Source organism: Melanaphis sacchari, unplaced genomic scaffold (genome assembly GCF_002803265.2).
Source record: "Melanaphis sacchari strain LSU unplaced genomic scaffold, SCAv2.0 Contig0_pilon_pilon, whole genome shotgun sequence".
NCBI classification, from domain to species: domain Eukaryota; kingdom Metazoa; phylum Arthropoda; class Insecta; order Hemiptera; family Aphididae; genus Melanaphis; species Melanaphis sacchari.
The window spans coordinates 20,637,441-20,656,683 of NW_020270366.1; the positions used below are offsets into that span (position 1 = coordinate 20,637,441).

At 23.7% G+C, this 19,243-nt stretch overlaps 2 protein-coding genes across 3 annotated transcripts; one reads left to right on the forward strand and one right to left on the reverse strand.

Annotated features, from left to right (window-relative positions):
- Positions 1-171: 171 nt before the first annotated feature.
- Positions 172-9,650, reverse strand: LOC112593287 (carotenoid isomerooxygenase). Of its 2 annotated transcripts, XM_025337656.1 has the most exons (10): positions 9,260-9,650; positions 8,967-9,078; positions 8,708-8,854; positions 6,126-6,270; positions 4,904-5,048; positions 3,142-3,371; positions 2,585-2,761; positions 1,879-2,118; positions 1,463-1,561; positions 172-631 (listed from the first exon to the last, which is right to left on the reverse strand). In XM_025337656.1, the coding sequence occupies exons 1-10, from the start codon at positions 9,594-9,596 to the stop codon at positions 428-430; spliced, it is 1,836 nt and encodes a 611-aa protein (XP_025193441.1). In that variant the 5' UTR covers positions 9,597-9,650; the 3' UTR covers positions 172-427. The 2 variants fall into 2 exon arrangements, with proteins under 2 accessions (XP_025193441.1, XP_025193451.1); XM_025337666.1 differs by lacking the exons at positions 4,904-5,048; positions 6,126-6,270 and having other exon boundaries at positions 3,142-3,367.
- A 2,361-nt stretch (positions 9,651-12,011) lies between these two features.
- LOC112596958 (urease accessory protein UreE-like) lies at positions 12,012-13,423 on the forward strand. Its single transcript, XM_025342853.1, has 2 exons — positions 12,012-12,113; positions 13,108-13,423. The coding sequence occupies exons 1-2, from the start codon at positions 12,102-12,104 to the stop codon at positions 13,354-13,356; spliced, it is 261 nt and encodes an 86-aa protein (XP_025198638.1). The 5' UTR covers positions 12,012-12,101; the 3' UTR covers positions 13,357-13,423.
- The last annotated feature ends 5,820 nt before the right edge of the window (positions 13,424-19,243 follow it).

Consider the following 19,243-nt stretch of genomic DNA (forward strand, 5'->3'; position numbering starts at 1 on the left):
TAATATTTTGGGATTTTTTTAATACAATTTTTTTTTTTTTTTTTGTTACATAGAAACCAATTATTTTAAAGATAAATATTTATTATTAAACTAAAATTGTGTTAAAATAATCATTAAAAATATTATTCATTTCTAACATTTTTCAATTCATGATTTTTGCGTATTTTATATTGAAGTTATAAAACGACTTGATGTGTGTTTACAACAGATAATTTTAAGGATTTTGAATTTTTGGGATGAAAATATATTCTTGTAACCTACTATTATATCTACACTGATTTTAAACATAACGTTTAGAAAATATATGGTAGAACAAATTAAATTTAATATGTTAAGTTAGTTAGTATACAATATAATATGAAAGGTTTGATAGGTATCTAATGAAAAATAGATTACAATTATTAATTGGCAAAAATAATTGTATTATCTATGATAGTACTTTGATGTTATGTTTTTGTACAGCAGGAGCATACCATCCATGTAAGCATTTAGGAATTGATGTCTGAGTGATAAATATAGCTCTTCCTATTTCTTTCCAACTCTTTGCATCCAAAATTAATACTCCAACTTGGTGAGTACGTTCCGATCCGCCCCAAATGATTGATGATAAAATTACACCATCATCTTCGTCCTGTATAAGTAGGTCAAATACAGTTAATAATTTTTACACATAGACGTACCGCAAATTGCATATTTATTTTTGTATAGTGTCATTATCGGTCTACAAATTTAACTCATATGACAGTACTATACAAAAGAAGACTTTATTAATGCATATTAATTTTCTCTCTCAGTGGAACACTGAAAATTTACTTTTAGTAGAGCACCTTGTGATGTTAGCTTTAGTATTAGAGTGAATTGATCTATTATAAAACTCAAAGTTAAAAATATCATAAATGTTTTTATATTGGCATTTTACAATATTCCAATTTTTATGTATGTCTAAAATTTTACAATTAAAACTGCTTTATAACTGAAATATTGTAAATAATCCAATGTGAAAATTTAAATTATATTTTATATTCTAAATTTCATAATAAAATTATGTTAATTCACATTACTACTAAAGCTGACTACACAAGATCGGTTCTACTTAACACAAAGTTACTATATTGCGAGTGGACTGACTAGTCATTCAGAGAGATGAAACAAATAGTACTCTGACATCCTCTAAATACAATAATTTAATTGAAGACAATAATATAAATATATAGATTTATTCTGGGCACGTAGCATATTTAAGGAATTTAAAATAGTGATAGCAAACCATTACATAAACATGATTTGGTAACCCACCATTAGCTCATTAAATTTTAGTAAACTATTTTAATTAATACATTTTTATAATATTCGTCGTAATTAATATTTCTTTAAATTACAGTAAAAAAAATATCAATTTATTATTGTATAACGACTATAAGAACTAATTATTCAATTTTTTGAGAGTGATTCATATACATACTTCAGCGTCCGGTGAAGAAACAAAAATTGGTTCACTAGGGTATACGTTATTTTCGCACCATGTTTTGCAAGTTTTACTGTACGTATCCACTTTAATGAGCTAATTTAAAAAAAAAAAAAAGATAATAAAAAATATTATTTAAGAACTATATATTTTTATATAATTAATTTAAATTAAAACATTTTTAAATTATATTTAATAAGTAAACATTATTATACATAATAGTTTATAACTTCGCAGCCCACGAATGAATATCATTAATTAATATATACAAACAATTTACAAAACAGAGTTACTCAGAATGTTATTCTGATTTAAATAATACCACATACTATGTAATGTCTAATACATAACATTTTTCCTTTTATGAGTATTATAAACTATAATTCATTTAACTATAGAATAACAATAATTACCGTTCCAGGGTTTTCAGCATCAACGTCGGATGATATTGCATAGAAAAATCTATACTTTTTGCCAATTTTAAAGTCATTAATTCTGGGTGTTTCACAACCTAAATCGCATAGCATTTCGGGACAGACATACAGGTGCTCGTTTTCGACATCATCACTTGTAGGAGTATGGTTAACTGGCAACACAAATCTCAAAGGCCTGCTACGAAACATGGCTGCATAATCTGGATTTTTATTAAGATTCTGAAATAACAATCTATTAAGCTAGTTTAATAACATAATGATTGATAATTTAACATATACTTCAAAAATATAGGAATAAAGAAGAATTGTCTACTAGTTGAAAAATATGAGTAAAGTAAATGAAATTATTTTCTATTAAAATACATAATACGAATAGCATATATGATACAATGATAGAATGAATGATTATTGCAGATTAAGATTATAATATTGTAATTATTTATCGATAACCAATATGTATATATTAATATGTGTGGCTTAGTATACATAACCGGATCGGATTACCTAATTGTACCGGTACCTTTGTTTGCTACCCACCCTAGTAAGAGAGAAAAACAACTAAAAATCAAAGTAGCGTCGATAGAAGTTTATCAACTTCAACTGCTTATATAAGCCAATTAACACGATTTGAATTAATAAAATGAAATTATTAATTAAAAATGTTTTACATATATTAAAAATTTACTTGTAATGCTTCGACAAACATACAGTCGATCATAGAAGGATCTCGGTAACAACAAATATCGATCACCACTTTATCGTCTTCTTCGTACTGATTTATTATGTGTAGATAAAAGAATGCATCCGATTTAAATATCTTCACCGTTTTGCCGTCAGATCGCGAAATCAAGTAAATTAGAGTCTATATAACACGTATGAAAAGAGTTTAGACAGAGTTACATAGTTTGGATTAATTGGATTTATTATTCTTGTATAATATTTTTGCTTATTTATAATTTACATCAATAATTATATAATACTACATAGTATTAGGAGCGGATCCAGAAATTTTCCAGGGGGGGAGGTGCATAGAAAGTAAAAAAAAGTTATCAGATAAAAATAAACTCGGCTCAATACTATCTTATTTTTTATTTAATTTTAGGAGGGACGCCACCTTTACCCCCCTCCCCCTCCCCTTTCTTGGATCCGCCCTGCATAGTACATAAAGCATATGGAAGATTTCCAGGTTTTAAAATCCTATAATATGTAGAAAAATTGTTATAAATACCGAAAAATACTTACCGGACAGTCTTGAAACCATTTTAGTGCACTATACATTGGATCTCTTTTGAATCTGTTAACCATAGCGGTGGACAACGAAATACTTAGAGGCTGTTCAACTACGACGAAATAATTGTCCGTTATGCCAAAAGAATGCATATACCCAGGGTGCAGAGGCCACCGACATTTAATGGTAGCTACAACGCACATTCGCTCAAACATTTCGTCCGTTGAATATTGGTATCCACTTTCTTGGCGAACACAAAAATAGTTTATCAATTAAAACTAATGTATAGGTACCTACCAAAAATTGTGTACACATGCGGCATGTTAAACAGCATTATTATTAATTTATATGCAAATCTTTAATTGAACGTTTATACCTTATTCGATAAGTATACGCTCGTTTTAAGACAAATTAAACAAATACAAACAATATATATTTATTTAGTTATAATTTGGCGTAGATTAAAATTTTAATTTATAAATCTTCATTGATTCCTACCATAGTATGAACATAAATAAGAAAAGAATAATATATGTATACTCGTATAGATTAAATATTGACTGATTCCACTTTTCCACCAAAACAATATCTATCTCATTGATACAATGTATAATACTATAATTGTTTTTTTTTTTACTTTTACAATGATATTTATAAATTATACTATAGATTTAGAGAAAAATGTACAGAAACTTTTAAAAGCTATTGGACAGTAAGTTAAAATACAATAAAATTTTAAAAAACGATTAATTATACATTTTAATAAATATGACAAGACACAATACACCAAATATTAAATTAAATTAAATTTTTTTATATTGAAAATTGAATAATAATTCCGTTTCACTGTTCGAAAGTCAGGATTCAGTCATATAAGAATATTTTGATAAAAATAGTGATCCATCTAATTATTAGGACACTTATTATTTTAGAAATTCACAAAAGATCTTAATATCATATTTCTTTTTTATAGTTTTAATTCATTATAAAAAAAAAAAAGTTTTTGAAAAACAATTATAATTAAGTACCTACTATTTTAAATCATTATCAATTTTTCATTTTTTTTTTCTTTAGAATGACAACATGTATTTTTAATATCATATATCCTTAAACTGAATATTATTTTAAATATTCTAATCTATAAAAATACAATTTCAAACAATTAGCTTATTAAATATAAAAATGTAAAGCATAGACGTGCAGAATGTGAACCTACATTTTTTATTGGACCACTTCACTCTATTTATCAAAATTTTAAATACTTATAATTTTTAAACTAATCGTCTATAACCGTATATAAAAGTAATCTAATTAGATATATATTAATATATTCTGCTTTGAAAAAATAAATTAAAATTGCATGTTGTCATTAAAAATGTAACAAAAATAATGACAGTAAAAAATATTATTTTTTAGAAAAATTTTGTTTTTTAATGTTTTAAAATAATGTATAGACAATATTTTTAAAAATAATACTTTTTGAAATATTGCGTAGGTATCTTTTATCCTTACATAGTTTATAAAATATAAAATATTTAAAAACATTAATTATAAATAATACAACTTTTTAAGTTCATATTTTTATTTTATTTTTTTTTCAACTCAATTATAAAAATGTTAGACATTTTTTATTTTCCAAGAATATGTCATATTTTACGGCATACAAATTTTGATTGGTAGAAACATGAAATCGGTTTCAATTCATAGGAAATGGGCAAGATAAAGTTTTTGGTGATCACCATTAGAATAATGTTTTAAAATACTTAAGGCCCCTACCTGAATCAAACCGAGGAAATTTAACCACGCAATAATGAGGTCCATCAATTTTTGGAACAGTCGCTAAATTGAAAACAGCACCATCGGCCGTTATATGTGGGTGAGCAGTGTGATGAACAATACCAGTCAGCCGAGCTATATCTATCTAATTGAAAAATGTAAATCTGTTACATATATGTCAACGTATTATTTATATTATCTCTACATTTTCAATCTCTGCCCTCAAGCGTTGTTATAGTTTTAAAAATTTTAAATATCATAATGAATAGACCTATGATCAAACTTAAAGTCGTGACCATTATATATGTTTGATGAAATTTCTTGACGATGTTTCAAATTTTACGCAAGTTATGGATATGTAAAATATTACAACTTAAAAATGCTCGTTTATCGCAGAAAACTTAATGTATCGTTTACAAGCCAACGTATAAACGCATATAATGTTCTTAACAAAATATTTTGTGAAAGTTAACAACACAAGGTTGGTTCTGCTGAATGAAAATTTGTTATGTATTCGCATTGGGAAAAGATAGAATATATAATACGCCGACTTCCACTTAATATTAATTATGTAAGAATATACCTACCACTATTATCTATTAATGCAAGCATAACAGTTTTTTGTTTATAAATTTGTTCAACCACGAAACGTGCTTAAATGTAAGAATGATAAATAACAATCATATTATCTTTAAATATATTTTCACATTTTTATCATAATTGATAATATTAAAACATTTTATTTATTCAATAACACCATTTCACACACATATATGTTATATGCATATTGCATATTATATCATAATATGTGTATGCAAATTGCAAAAGATTAAATTCCAATTTAAATTTAAATAACTGTTAAAATTTTTAATAATATTATAAGATTTGAATTATTAATACTAACATATTATTATGTATCAAAAAAAAAAAAAAAAAAAAAATAAATAAATACCAATGTTTAAATGAAATATTATACTCGTAGTTCAATATTTAATGTACCTATGATGCAATTTTCAATATGCATAATACGTACTTACCAATCGCAATTAATATTAAACTAATATAAGAATAACAATTAAAAAAAAATTATTAAATAGTAAGTAAATATAATATGATTCTATTTTAAATTAAAAAACAAATTTGAACTTATTTTTATTATTTTTATTATATACGCTTTTTATGTTATAGTTTATATAGAATTATTATATAATGTTATATTTACAGTATTAAGTGTTTCGAGAGTTATAGGATCAATTTTGATCATTATTGGATACTCAGTTAATGCAAAATATTCATCGCCGATTGGGTAAATAGATATCATCGCATTGTCTGATTGATCGTCTCCCCATTTGAATACATTAGAAAACCTAAAATAAAAGTTTTTTATTCAATTGAGTGGTTTTAATTTTCATGAAAAAATACAACTTAATTTAAATTAAAATCTTAATTGTTCAGTTCCACTTTTTATTTTCTCCGTCTTAGTTTAAAAATGTATTCAATAAGACAAAATTAGTAACAAAACTTTATACATCCTCAAACCCTTTATTTTCCATATAATAACTTTTGAAATTCACTTCTAGGAAATTCAATGCGACAATAATGTAGACTTTCTAAACACTAAAGAAAGTAAATGATAATAGTAATAATAATGTAAAATTCACATATTTATATGTATCAATTAAGTAATATTGTATCTATTCTGGTGTTCAGTTTAGAATTTGAAATCATAATAATTATAAGCTTCGAAAAATATTACTCGTAAAGATTATTTCTGATGCAACTATTATTACTACGTAATGATATGATACATAATATTATAGTAAGACAAAATCCTAACATGTGTTCATACAATAAACAATTCGTATTCGGTCTGGGTCTGGATTTAGTTTTTAAAAATTCAAAAGTGTTTGGTTGGTTATAGCATTGATAATAAATTATAATCAATGGTTATAGCTATAAAGCTGTTAAATAAGCTGTGACCATGACATATTCAGGACTTCAGGAGTGCTTGAGTGATGATTATTATCGTGTGTGGCACTTTGGTAACTGTGGAAATATTTTAATTATAAATATTAATGTTATATGAGTATAATCATTGATTATAAATACTAGTATTTATAATTAATGGTATAATATTAATATACGACATAATTATTAATTATTTTTTAACTATTTAACCTTCATTATTATCTAAGCTCATTTTCTAATCGGTGGCAATTAAATGTTGTTATATTGAACATCGATTTCTTTATATTTAATGATAATTTTATATCTACTTCCGGAGTTGTGTACTTCTATTCATTTTTATTGTCTTTATTGATATTTAGTTAATATTATTATTATTATTATTTTTTTTGTTGTTGTTGAATTTGTGTTTCTTACGAAATTATATACAGGCATTTTTTCCTAGTGTCCAGCATTTATTTAATAAATAAATTTAATAAGTTTATTAGTTACGAAAGCTGTGCATGAATATTTGTAACGTTCATCATTTCACTAAAGATATTAATATAGATTAATACATAAAACATAACACATAATAACATGAAACAATTGGTAAAATTTAGAAGATATTATATTTAACGTCTATCTGTAGACTATCTGTTATATTTTGAAACTGATATTTATAGATTTATCTGGACTAATATATTGTGGTAGTTAATTTTAAAAATAATAATGTTTACTATTGGCTAAAGTAAACATTTTTAAATCAAATTTTATAAATTATGACCTTAAAACAGTTAAAACATATTTGATCAATTTATTCTAGATTTAATTATTTTTATTTTAAAGTAGAATTTATTTAATGAGTAAATAAACATAGGTACTATAGGTAACCTTCAATATTTTCCATAAATTATTATTAGGCTTTAGTACCTAAATCAGTAAATTAAGATTTCCAAATAATAATTAAAAATAGTTAGATTCTTTGTTTAATTGGATACTTAATAGTTATTTAAAAATTAATAAATCTTCAATAAAATCAAATGTTTAGTGAAAATTTTATGTCAATAGTAATATTCTTTTAATTTTTCACTTATATAGTATACACTAATTTGTTTTTATCAAGTATAACTTAAAAAAAAAAATTCATAATAAATACATTACCTACCTGTTTAGAATTGATATTTATAATAATAGTATTTGATAGTAACTGATAATAAAGTATTATTTATTATCTATTATTGTGTACAAAAGCATGTTTAACATTTATCAAATCTAAATGCTTTTTTGACCTTACTAAATTTTTTTCTTGTGTATTAAAATAAAATAAATATTATTTAAACGACAATGAAACACCTGAATATTAAATTAAAATGCCTACATTATATTTTTCATCTATTTCGTCTTTTTGTTATAGAGTGCTGTTAATTTTAAACAATTAAAAATACTTTTATTTAGAATTAAATATAATATATTTAATAGTATCTATATATAGAACTATTCACTATTAATAATTTTTTGGCGTTCTACAATAACGATATATTATTTTATAGTAAAAGGGACAGAGATGGATTAGTTCATAATTTTTGTTTTTAATGATAATTTTACATTTATCGATATTTTAATTTTTCTAACAAAAACGACTCTATTTTTTTAAAATATTCATGTACAACTATTAGGAAATTAGTCAGTAATCTACGTGTTTAATATTTTATCAGAATTATAGCGTCAGCGAAATATATTTGGTTATTATTAAATGTGCATTAATCCAACTTTTCTATTTTAATGCATTAAAAGACAAAAGTATAATTTGAGTATTGAAAAACAGGTTTGGTGTTACCTATGCTTGATAAGACGTACCTGTGAAAGATTGTTTTACAAGGATCAGGACATGCTCTGGTTCCAAATTCGGTAATAACAATTCTTTGGGCTGCTTTATTTTGTTTGTATGTGTTCGATTCCAAAAATCTACACTGATATGATACTGTTCCATTTTTAAATGCAAATCTATTAAAGCATACAATAGTGTTTACATTATAATTCATAGAAATGTATAGTCAACAAATAAATCACATATTATATATGACGTATTTTAAACATTTGTCTTTATCGTTTTTACCTGTGTAGTAAAGCAGAACTATCAAATATATGCTTAAATTCGTAATCTCCCACTTTTGTACTCCCTGGACCGTTTCTTAGCAGTGACCCTGATAACCATTCTGGTATCTTACCTAAGTATAATAATTGTTATTTTAAATCGATATTTAAAAATGTTTAATATTCAGACTTCGGTGCGTTATATGAATTGCATAATAATTAATAACTAATAGGCTTACATTTGAATCGCATATTTTCTGTCGTTCTATGCAACGAAGCAGTAATATATCAATTTAATATTCAAACACGACTTACCTTCGATTTTTCCTAGGACGGGAGTCGGGATGTCACGTGTACAGTTCCTTAGCCAAATCGATGTATCACAATTGGGGTATAAATCCTGGCCGTCATTCAGCCTTTTCTCTAACAAGTCTTTATTTTCATCCAATCCACGGAAAATATCTTCGATTCTAGTAGTTTGTTTGCTTGCCACCGGTACAGACTCTTTCCAATTATTTACGATGCTCCACAAGCCCTTAGTTAACCAAAATCGGCATTTTTTATATCGGTCGATAGTCGACTTAACTTTTGAGGTCAATATTGTTTTTAACGAGTATTTCTTTTTCAATAAATACCGAGTTGTCTTTTTCATCGTTAAAAGTTCGCGTTATACTAAATACGTCCCTATAGGTACTTTATTATTATTATTTTGACATAATCATAGATATATCGCCGCCGTATGTTACGTAAAACATGTGTAATTGGATAAAAATATACTATTTTATGGCTTCCTAAATGTATATAACTTATTTAATGTTAACTAAACACTTTAATGTACTTATCATATCAGCCCTTATTTACTGTATACTTAATACATACCTTCATATATTTAATAAGATATTATATTATAATTAAATGATTACAAGTTCAACATAATATTTTTCATGTTTTTATTCGCTATATTATTTGTATATTTGACTAAAAAAATCGTAAATAAGGTTTTAATAATAAATCTATGTTTTATAATATTACAAAACAATACTTACATCTTAGCCATATAGGTATATCAAGTTAGCCAAACTCTGTGGGTCTACCGCGCAACATCGGTGAATTATGCGCCATTCCGTTTAAATGAGTGGTCGGTAAAGCAGACAAGTATCTGATACGCATATAATATTCAAATCGATTACCTTTATAGTTTATTACGTAACTTACAAAAAACTAAAGTAATATTGTACAAAATAGAGGATTTTCTTGGGAATAATAAACTTATATATATATATAATTTAATATACCTATATAAATGGGTGGTCTACCCATATGGTGTTTGTCGTTTGCGCATCGCGAAAATTAAAAATAAAAAGGTTACCTACTATAGTGACATGCATGACCGGATGACACACCGATAACATATAGGTTACGATAATATTAATAACTAATGACTTATGAGTTATAAGTTTAGGAACTACAGTTGTAGATTCAAGTGAAAACAAATATTAAAATGAATGAAGAGTCAACCCAGAATGCTCACTCATTTTATTCTTAAATAATTTTAAACATTTTAAGTATGTTTAAAGACCGTACTTACAAATACATTCATTCTTTATACCATTTGAGAAGTGTTGTTTAGCAATATAAATTACATTTTATTCAAATAAGAACTACATATATTCTGTTACTGTACATTTTAAATTATATTATTTTTCTATAATTTAGAAAAATAGAAATTAAAATTAAAAAAAGTATTTCCTAAAATATTTATTGTATGCTTTAAGGATAATCCTTAGTTATGATTGTATTTCATATATCATAAAATACATTTTATACCCAGGTTGGACATATAGTACATGTTAAATTTAGATAATTTTTATGAATATAAAATGCTAATATATAAATATTAAAATTATTTCAATTTTTAAACCATCATAGCTTCATATAAAAACCTATCTAAGTCTTTATTTTATATTTTTATTAATCCATTTTTAACTTTTAAGGATTATCATTATTAAGTAATATATACATTTTAATAATTCAGAAATTATTCAATCAATTTTTTTTTTAGAGAAATCAACATTTTTAAAACAATTCAACTGCTTACCGATTTACAGTGACAAGATTTTGTTTTGTTTGTAAAAATAAATTATCGCAATAGGATCCTAAAAAAGTATAAAAATCCAAATAAATGAAAATTTTGTTCTTAAATAAATCTACTTTTTTTTTTAACTCTTGTTTCAAAAAATTACGGGAAATCTAGTTTTATATTGTCAAACCTTAGGTATTAAAATTAAATAATTTTTAAATTTTTATTATATTGACTAATTGTTTCAAAATTTATAATTCAAACTCTAATAAAAAAAATAAAATATTTTAATGTTTTTCGATATATTTTATCTATTTGCTATAAGAAAAACAAAATTTGAGGAAACCTTGCATTACCTAGTATTAAATTTTCATTATTACTCTTAAACGAAATTTCATCATGTATAATTATAACATTTTTTTTTTAAATTTAGAAAATTTTAAGTGCTCATAAATAGGAAAAAATTATAAAGTTTATTTAATATTTTAAAACTTATGATGTTTAAAAACTGTTACTATAAATATTTTGTGAAAATGTCAAGTCTCTACGGTCATTTATAATCATAATAAAAACACAGATTGAACATTAATTTTCTGTAAATATTCTTGAGATAATTCCACTTCTGATTTCCCCCTTTTAAAGTACTAATTAGATATAAATTTCGATCAGAAATTTCCTGCAAATTTGAAATGTGTAATGCAATTTACGTTTTAATAATTTATTATCAAACATAATTTTATATTTACAAAATCATGTAAAATATAATCCTTAATAATGTTATTGTGTATAATTGTATTAGGCACGTAGAAATATAATAGTTAAAATAATAATAATAGTATAATAATATAAGATTATAAAAATACATATTAATTAGCTATAAACAACCTTAATAAATATAGAGGTGGAATATTTTTTAGAAAACAACACAATTTATTGTAGATAAATTTTTATCGCTTCAAACACTGTGTATTTATATAGAGGTATACTGATATTGTACTCACAGTTCTTATAGCGAGTTCTAATAGTATTATTTCTAAAATATTTTTTTTATAAAATTATTAATTTACATTTAACATCATGAAATTGTTGGTAAGTACTTTATTATATCACAAATTGACTAATATTGGTTAAAAATTGTTAGTTCTAAAAATTATTAATATGCAATAATTCCTTTTTATATATTCTATCTGTCTGTTTTAACTTTTTGTTTAAATATATAATCCAGTTCAATAATTTATTTATATAATCTGTTTTACTTTATTATTTATTTACTAACTTTATAAGGTACACAATAAAAACTTATATTAGTTAAATAACACATAGGCTGAATATTTTTCGTAATTTATCTAATCTATTCTGTATAAAGAAACTCTTCTTCGACTTACTATATAATTAGAGGTATATGGCGAATTACCAGGGGCATAAAATTATGCTTTAAAAGTAGTATTTTTATTACATCTTCAAAACAAATATTTATTATCGATGAATACATCAACCTTTAAGCAAGAAAAGCAAATTTTTGAAATTTACATTGTAATAAAAACTTATAAATAATATAAACTCGCTAGCGAATCTTCCTGCGTTACAGTATACAGCCATCTAGATTAGTATTAATGCTTAAAATTAAAGTTTTTTTCTAGTTTAAAATATATATTGCATATTATCTATATTTATTTGTATGTTATACATTTTAACTATAATCAAAAATTTTCGTAAATTAATCAAAAATATTAAGTATGTAGAACTGACAATTTTTTAAGCTGCATAAAAACGTTGATACTGTGATTCTATAAAAAAATAGCCAGTTTTATAAGTAGATAATAATATTCAAATCTACTGATTCACAATTTATTTATTTATAAACTAGACAATATTAATTTGAAAGTTTTGATCACATTATAAAATAAAATAAATTAAATATATTTTTTCCATTAATAGGAATTGAATACAATATATTAGGTATCTATATATTTAATAACCAAATAATAATTAACGAAAAAAAAAATGTTTTTATTATTAATATTTACGTAGCATTTAGAGGTTAGACGTCAAAGTAAATTCGAAACTCTTATATTTTGTTTAGGTAGTATTTCTTTTGGCGACATTTTTTACAATAAACATATGTATGAGCGCTCACTGTCATCACGAAGGTGAACAAAGTCATCAAGAAGATGGTGCTGATCACACTGGCCATAACCACGAAGCTCACGAGAGCCACGAAGGAGGTGACCATACAGGCCATACTCACGAAGGAACTGATCACGTAGGACATGATCATTCAACTGAAGATCACACTGGCCACAACCACGAAGGACATAAACACTCTAAATAATAATTAATATGCTAAGCATACAAATGTATAACAATACGACAGTCAAATATTAAATTAATATTTCATTAAAATTAATGATGTTTTTAGAAATGTATTTTAATTTTAATATACTATTTTCATATGATAACTAATATTGTACAAAATTATGAAATAAATTGAGAGTACTCAATTTTTATTTATTTAATTCATCTTGTATTACAAAATGTTCAATTACAATTAATAATAATAATTAAAATACAGTATGAAATGTCAATAAAAATTACAGTCATTAGATTTTGAGTCAATAAAAATTGTATGTCCGCATAAAAACATAAGTCTTATATATTATATACAATGAGTACCTTAGTACCAATATAATTAAACTATATCTGACTATTAAGGCGTATACATATTGTAAAATTTAAATCGTCACAATTGTAAGATAGTAAAATAATAAATTATATATCTACTGTTTACAGTTTGAAGTTCAGGTACATATTATACTCAAGAATATTAAGACGAAAACACTTATTTTAATTTGTGCATGAATCGCGTTAAATATTGTTTTGTTTGTTATAAAACGTGTTTATCACATGTGGTAAGAAATTTAACCTTATGAAGATTAATACAATGATTACTTGGTCAGTAAGATAGATAGTATATAGATGTATATAGCTAGTGCCCTGTATATAGGTAATCAGTAGTAGATATAATCACAATATTCATGTCTGACCTTACAATCTTGGGTTTAAAATGAAAACGAAATAAAATGTTTTTAATGTTTAATCATAATATTATATTCTTAGAATCGTGATTTGTTTAGAGATAGGGAACAAACTTATTCTGTTAATACTTTACAACAAGTTATAAGCAGCGTTCCATGTAAGATGAAAGCATAATAATATATCATACCTATGCATGTATGTATGTATGTATATATATATTCTAGGTTGGGCATTGACGAGTTAAAAAGTTAAAGTTAAGTTAACTAAGTCATATAATGAATAACTTTTCTGTTTTTTTTTTAAGTAAATTGTTTTTTTCCAAAATATTATTTATAATTACTATAACCAATTTCGCGCAGAAAATTGATTTTTTAGATTCTAAGCAGAGTGAAAAATGTATTAACTTTACAGTATGTGTTCTTATATTTATTTTTATATCTGAAGACATTTTTTCTAATTGAATAAATACATTATTCATAAACTTCAAAGGAGGTTTCTGATAGCAAATTGAATCTAGTTGCGGTACTTTTGGGAATTGAAAATTCTCAATATTTTTTAAAATAATTAGAAAAAAAGAAAAGTAGGTTAAGCTAAGTATTGAAATGTTACTAAATGTTTTTAGTATCTTAGTTTTTATCGATCATTTTAAATATGATTCATTAATGAATGATATTTGTATTTTATATTAACCATTTATTATTGAGTCAAGTAAGAAAACATATTTAATCAAATTTTTATTGATTATATTATATACTATATAGTAGTGGCGAAACGAACATAAAATAACCCATTAGCAAACTAAAATTTACACACCCACCCACCCACTTACCAACTAGGTATACATATTTATATATATCTTATACTTAAAATTTTTTTTTTCAATTAACGTTTTTACTATTAAATTATGTAGGTGAATTTATGTACTGTACATATTATTGTATATTATACCGAATATTTAATACCATTAGAAACATTTCAATACGTTTTCATTAACCGTTTTTTATATTTACTTGTTAATCACATTATTAAACGATAAAATTTGAATAAAAAATTTTATATATCAATATATCATTGTTCGAAGGCAAAATAAACAACCAATCACGGACGAAGCCAAGACGAGTCATCTAGTTTCTGTATAAATAAATAAATAAAAATTATCAAAAATTATGACTAACTCACGTCTGAGGCTTAAATAAAACAAATAACAATTTAAAGAAAAGACATAATCTAAAGTCTAGACAGAATATAATAATCAGATGACGGTATTTATCTTGTTTATTTTGACACAGAATAATTGTATATTATTAATAAATAAATTAAAACTTGATGGATATTGATAAATCATCACAATCGACAAATTAAAAATATTTAATGATATTGAGATTTCTTTCGAAATGTTTATTATGGCTATGTTTATAAGCTATTTGTATTCTCTCTCACACCCACATAAAACATACGAAGACGGAAAGAATTCGCCTAAAATTGTTGTCTTACGATTTTCGAGTTATCTTAAAGTAAAATATAAAATATATATATAATACACTTATGTATTTGTTAAGGAAACATAAACATTTTACTCAATCATTATCATCTCTTAAGCTATTTTTATATTATATTTTGATTACTGAGTTAGTTAACAATAGCTATAAGAATATTAAATACATATTACTATTTTATAATACAAACTTTATACCAATATTATATTGTATAATATTAATTATCATCATTCTTTTAAATCGTAATTTTTAAGTTAGTTGTTAATTTTCTATTTTCTATTCTATCCTATATACAGTGTATACATAAAATCATTTATTACTTAAAATTATAGCAATGTATTATATATGTATATTGAGTCCTTAAACCGGTCAAATTCAAATAAATAAAAAATCGTACCTATTATAAAAATATATAATATTATATTTTTAAGGGTTTGACATAAGTATTGTTTTTATTTTTTATTATTATTTAACTTTATATTTTTATTAATTAATACAAAAAAAAATTTAACTCAAATAATTATTTAATTGCTTTGAGACAATACTTAGATAAATGGATACGTAAAACCCATAAAAATATTATCTTCTATAACTTTTATAATGATTGATTTTACTTAAAAATTTCTCAAAACTAGTTCAAATAATGATTTTGTACAAATGCGTTTTGTCTATGCTACGCATGAGCTAAAGAGAGAAATCAAATAGTGTGCTGATATATTTTTTATAGGTTTATTAATCATTTTAATAAATGAAAAAAGAAAGTTTTTACAATTTTTGATAACCTTTTACGTCATTACTCATTAGACATTAATTTTATTCTTATACTTTTTAATTTGCTTTTAAATTATATCATTAGGTTTTTAATCTAAGAATTTTCAACATCTAATTTAAATTATAAAAAATATTGATCATTAACGATTGATCATTATTGTTTTATCAATCGGCGATAAAAATTAGCCTGATTGCTGTTACATTTAAATTAATAATTAATTATAATTATATCAAGGATAATTATAAGACCTACTTTTTTCATGATTATAATTTATAACTAAATATTATGAAAAAATCAAATAAATAACTATTTTGAATTTTTAATATCTACAGCTATACTTAACACATTCTGGATATGATATCTGGCAAATAGATATATTATATATACATAGAATATACATCAAACATAATATATTATATATTTATTATTTCCAATATTTGAAAATAAAAAATATAACTTTAATAAATAAATATTAAATAATTAACTTGAGATATGATGGTGTATCATTTAATGTTTAGTGATAAAATGTGATTGTACAATTGTTTGTTTACGCTTTAAACTATGGTTATTTTCTCCGTAGATAACCGCGCTTTAAACTGATAACACATTTAGTTAATACTTAAGTAGTACAATAATTATTGATATTTTATATAAAGAAACACTGTCTACAAGGGGAGGGGCTAAATTTTGCTTATCCTCCTTACTTTGGCCATGTCACTGATTCACTGATGTCAACTATTTAGCACAGTAGTTACTTATCTGAAAGAATATAGAAATCAAATATTATAAATTATAATTTATAATATACACACAAAGGTGAAGGAAGTGGAAACATCTGCGGCATGGAAAATTACGTATAGAAAATCGGTTAGCCTTGACTATAAGAAACGCGTGCAGAGAATGCAGACATGCAGAGAAAGAACACGCGGACATTTCTTTTTGTTTTTTTTTTTTTTTTTATATAGACAGGTGGACAATACAGGGGGTTGGCCGAGTTATATAATAAGACGTTGTACAAAAGGATAAATGTACCGTAGCTGCAATCGCCATTTTTAAAAGAACTAAAGTAAACTATATATTATGTAGAATAGTAGAGTATACATGTAAATAGTTATTGTTGGTGTATACTTTTTATACATTATAATACACGTTTCATCATAGACGGAAATACATTAAAAAATCGGGTGGGAGGGAGGGTAATAATTTTTATACACAAGCAAGACGTTTAATCGGCGCGTACCACACCCCTTAATCATGCATAAAAGCTAATAAAACATAATATTGTACTCATTTTTTTACTACATTTTATCTATTATATTATTTCCTAAATAATTACAAACAAATATTTGAATAATTAATTAAAGATGTATATTTTTACTTAAATTGTATTTTTAATTTTTTGTCATGGTATTTTTTTAGAATATTAAGTTAGTAAATTTTCCGATAATATCTTCATTATCAAATATTAATAATTGTTAACAAATTTTTTTCAATGTTCAGTTTGAGATTGAGTAGAAAGTTGAAACGATAATGAATCGTCAAAGTTCTTAATCTGCACATGTTTTTATATGTCTCAACTCTCATTAATTGATTAATAATTATTAGTTTTAATATAATATAATAATTATTAGTTTTAGTATAATATCACAAGTTATATAAAAATTTTTAACGATCGTCTATCAATATCAAATATAATCATAAAAACTTATTTATTACATAAATCGTGAAAAACATTTGAGGGGTTATTATTTAAGAGCTTAACCTACCAAACCCTCTCCCATTTCTGCTAATTTAATTGATATGTTTTTGTATAAGAACCAATTATTTATTGTGTATAAATAAAAAAATGAATTTTAATTTTAAGTAGGTATATATAGTTATACTTCCTAGCTTATTAAATCAATATTATTAATATTGGCTTGATTATATATTTTTAAATGTAATATTTCATAGTACTACATAATTAAACCAAAAAATATCTTTATAACTTCACTAATATGTTATTGTTTAAAAAGCGTTTTTTTTTTTTTTAATAATAAAAAAATCAAATAATTAATCATAAATATATGAAGACTGTTAGAATATTATTTGCATTTTTAAAAAGTACTAAACTTTTTAGTATTTCTATTTTCTATAGATTTTCGATTTGTTTTCATAATGATAATATAATTAAGATCAAGTTTATAATAAACTAACACTTTACGCAATCGTTTTATTCTAATTAGGTAGATAAGTTAATTCTCAAGTTAGGTGAATATAAACTTTTCTTTTCAATTTGCATCGATTAGTGCGCACTAATTACCTGTTTAACATGAAATTTAGTTAATCAATATTAATTCTATAAAATGTGTATAATTAAAATTAGAGGGATCCGATCCCGAATTTTTTATTAAAATAAATCTATCTTGTGCCAACTGCCCTAAATATTTAAGTAATTGGAAAAAATGTCTGAAAATATATTATAAAAATTATTCGTGAAGTTAACTTGAAAACTAGATGTATCTTTTAAGTCATTAAAAGTTAGATTTTTTAATTTTTATATTAATAATTTTAAAATATTAATAATGCCAAATTATACAAAATTGATTTTAAATATATTATAAGAAAGTAATTTCAAGTAAATTTCATGACAAATTGAAAAAATATGTTCAAATATATTTTGAGCTTATTAGATTTGCTTATACAATGATATTAGCAAAATATTAATACTTTTAGACAAAAAAATCAACAAACTCATTAATATTCGTTTAGTGTGTTATTGACATGTGTGGGAGATATTTTGCTATTTCTCTTACACCGTAGTCATACACGCTAATAATAAATCTTTATTGCATCAAAAATAAATTTAGATTTACATAAAATAAAATTTAAAAAAAAAAAATGTTTTGACTAATCACAAATAAATAAATAAAATA

What these genes read in the sequence shown, in the direction of transcription:
- LOC112593287 (XM_025337656.1), bottom strand. Translation starts at nt 9,596, where the DNA reads ATGAAAAAGACAACTCGGTATTTATTGAAAAAGAAATACTCGTTAAAA. An exon ending in CTCTCGAAACACTTAATACT is followed by an intron (nt 5,049 to 6,125) that starts GTAAATATAACA and finishes TTTTTCAATTAG; the next exon opens with ATAGATATAGCTCGGCTGAC. An exon ending in TTTCTTCACCGGACGCTGAA is followed by an intron (nt 632 to 1,462) that starts GTATGTATATGA and finishes CTACTTATACAG; the next exon opens with GACGAAGATGATGGTGTAAT.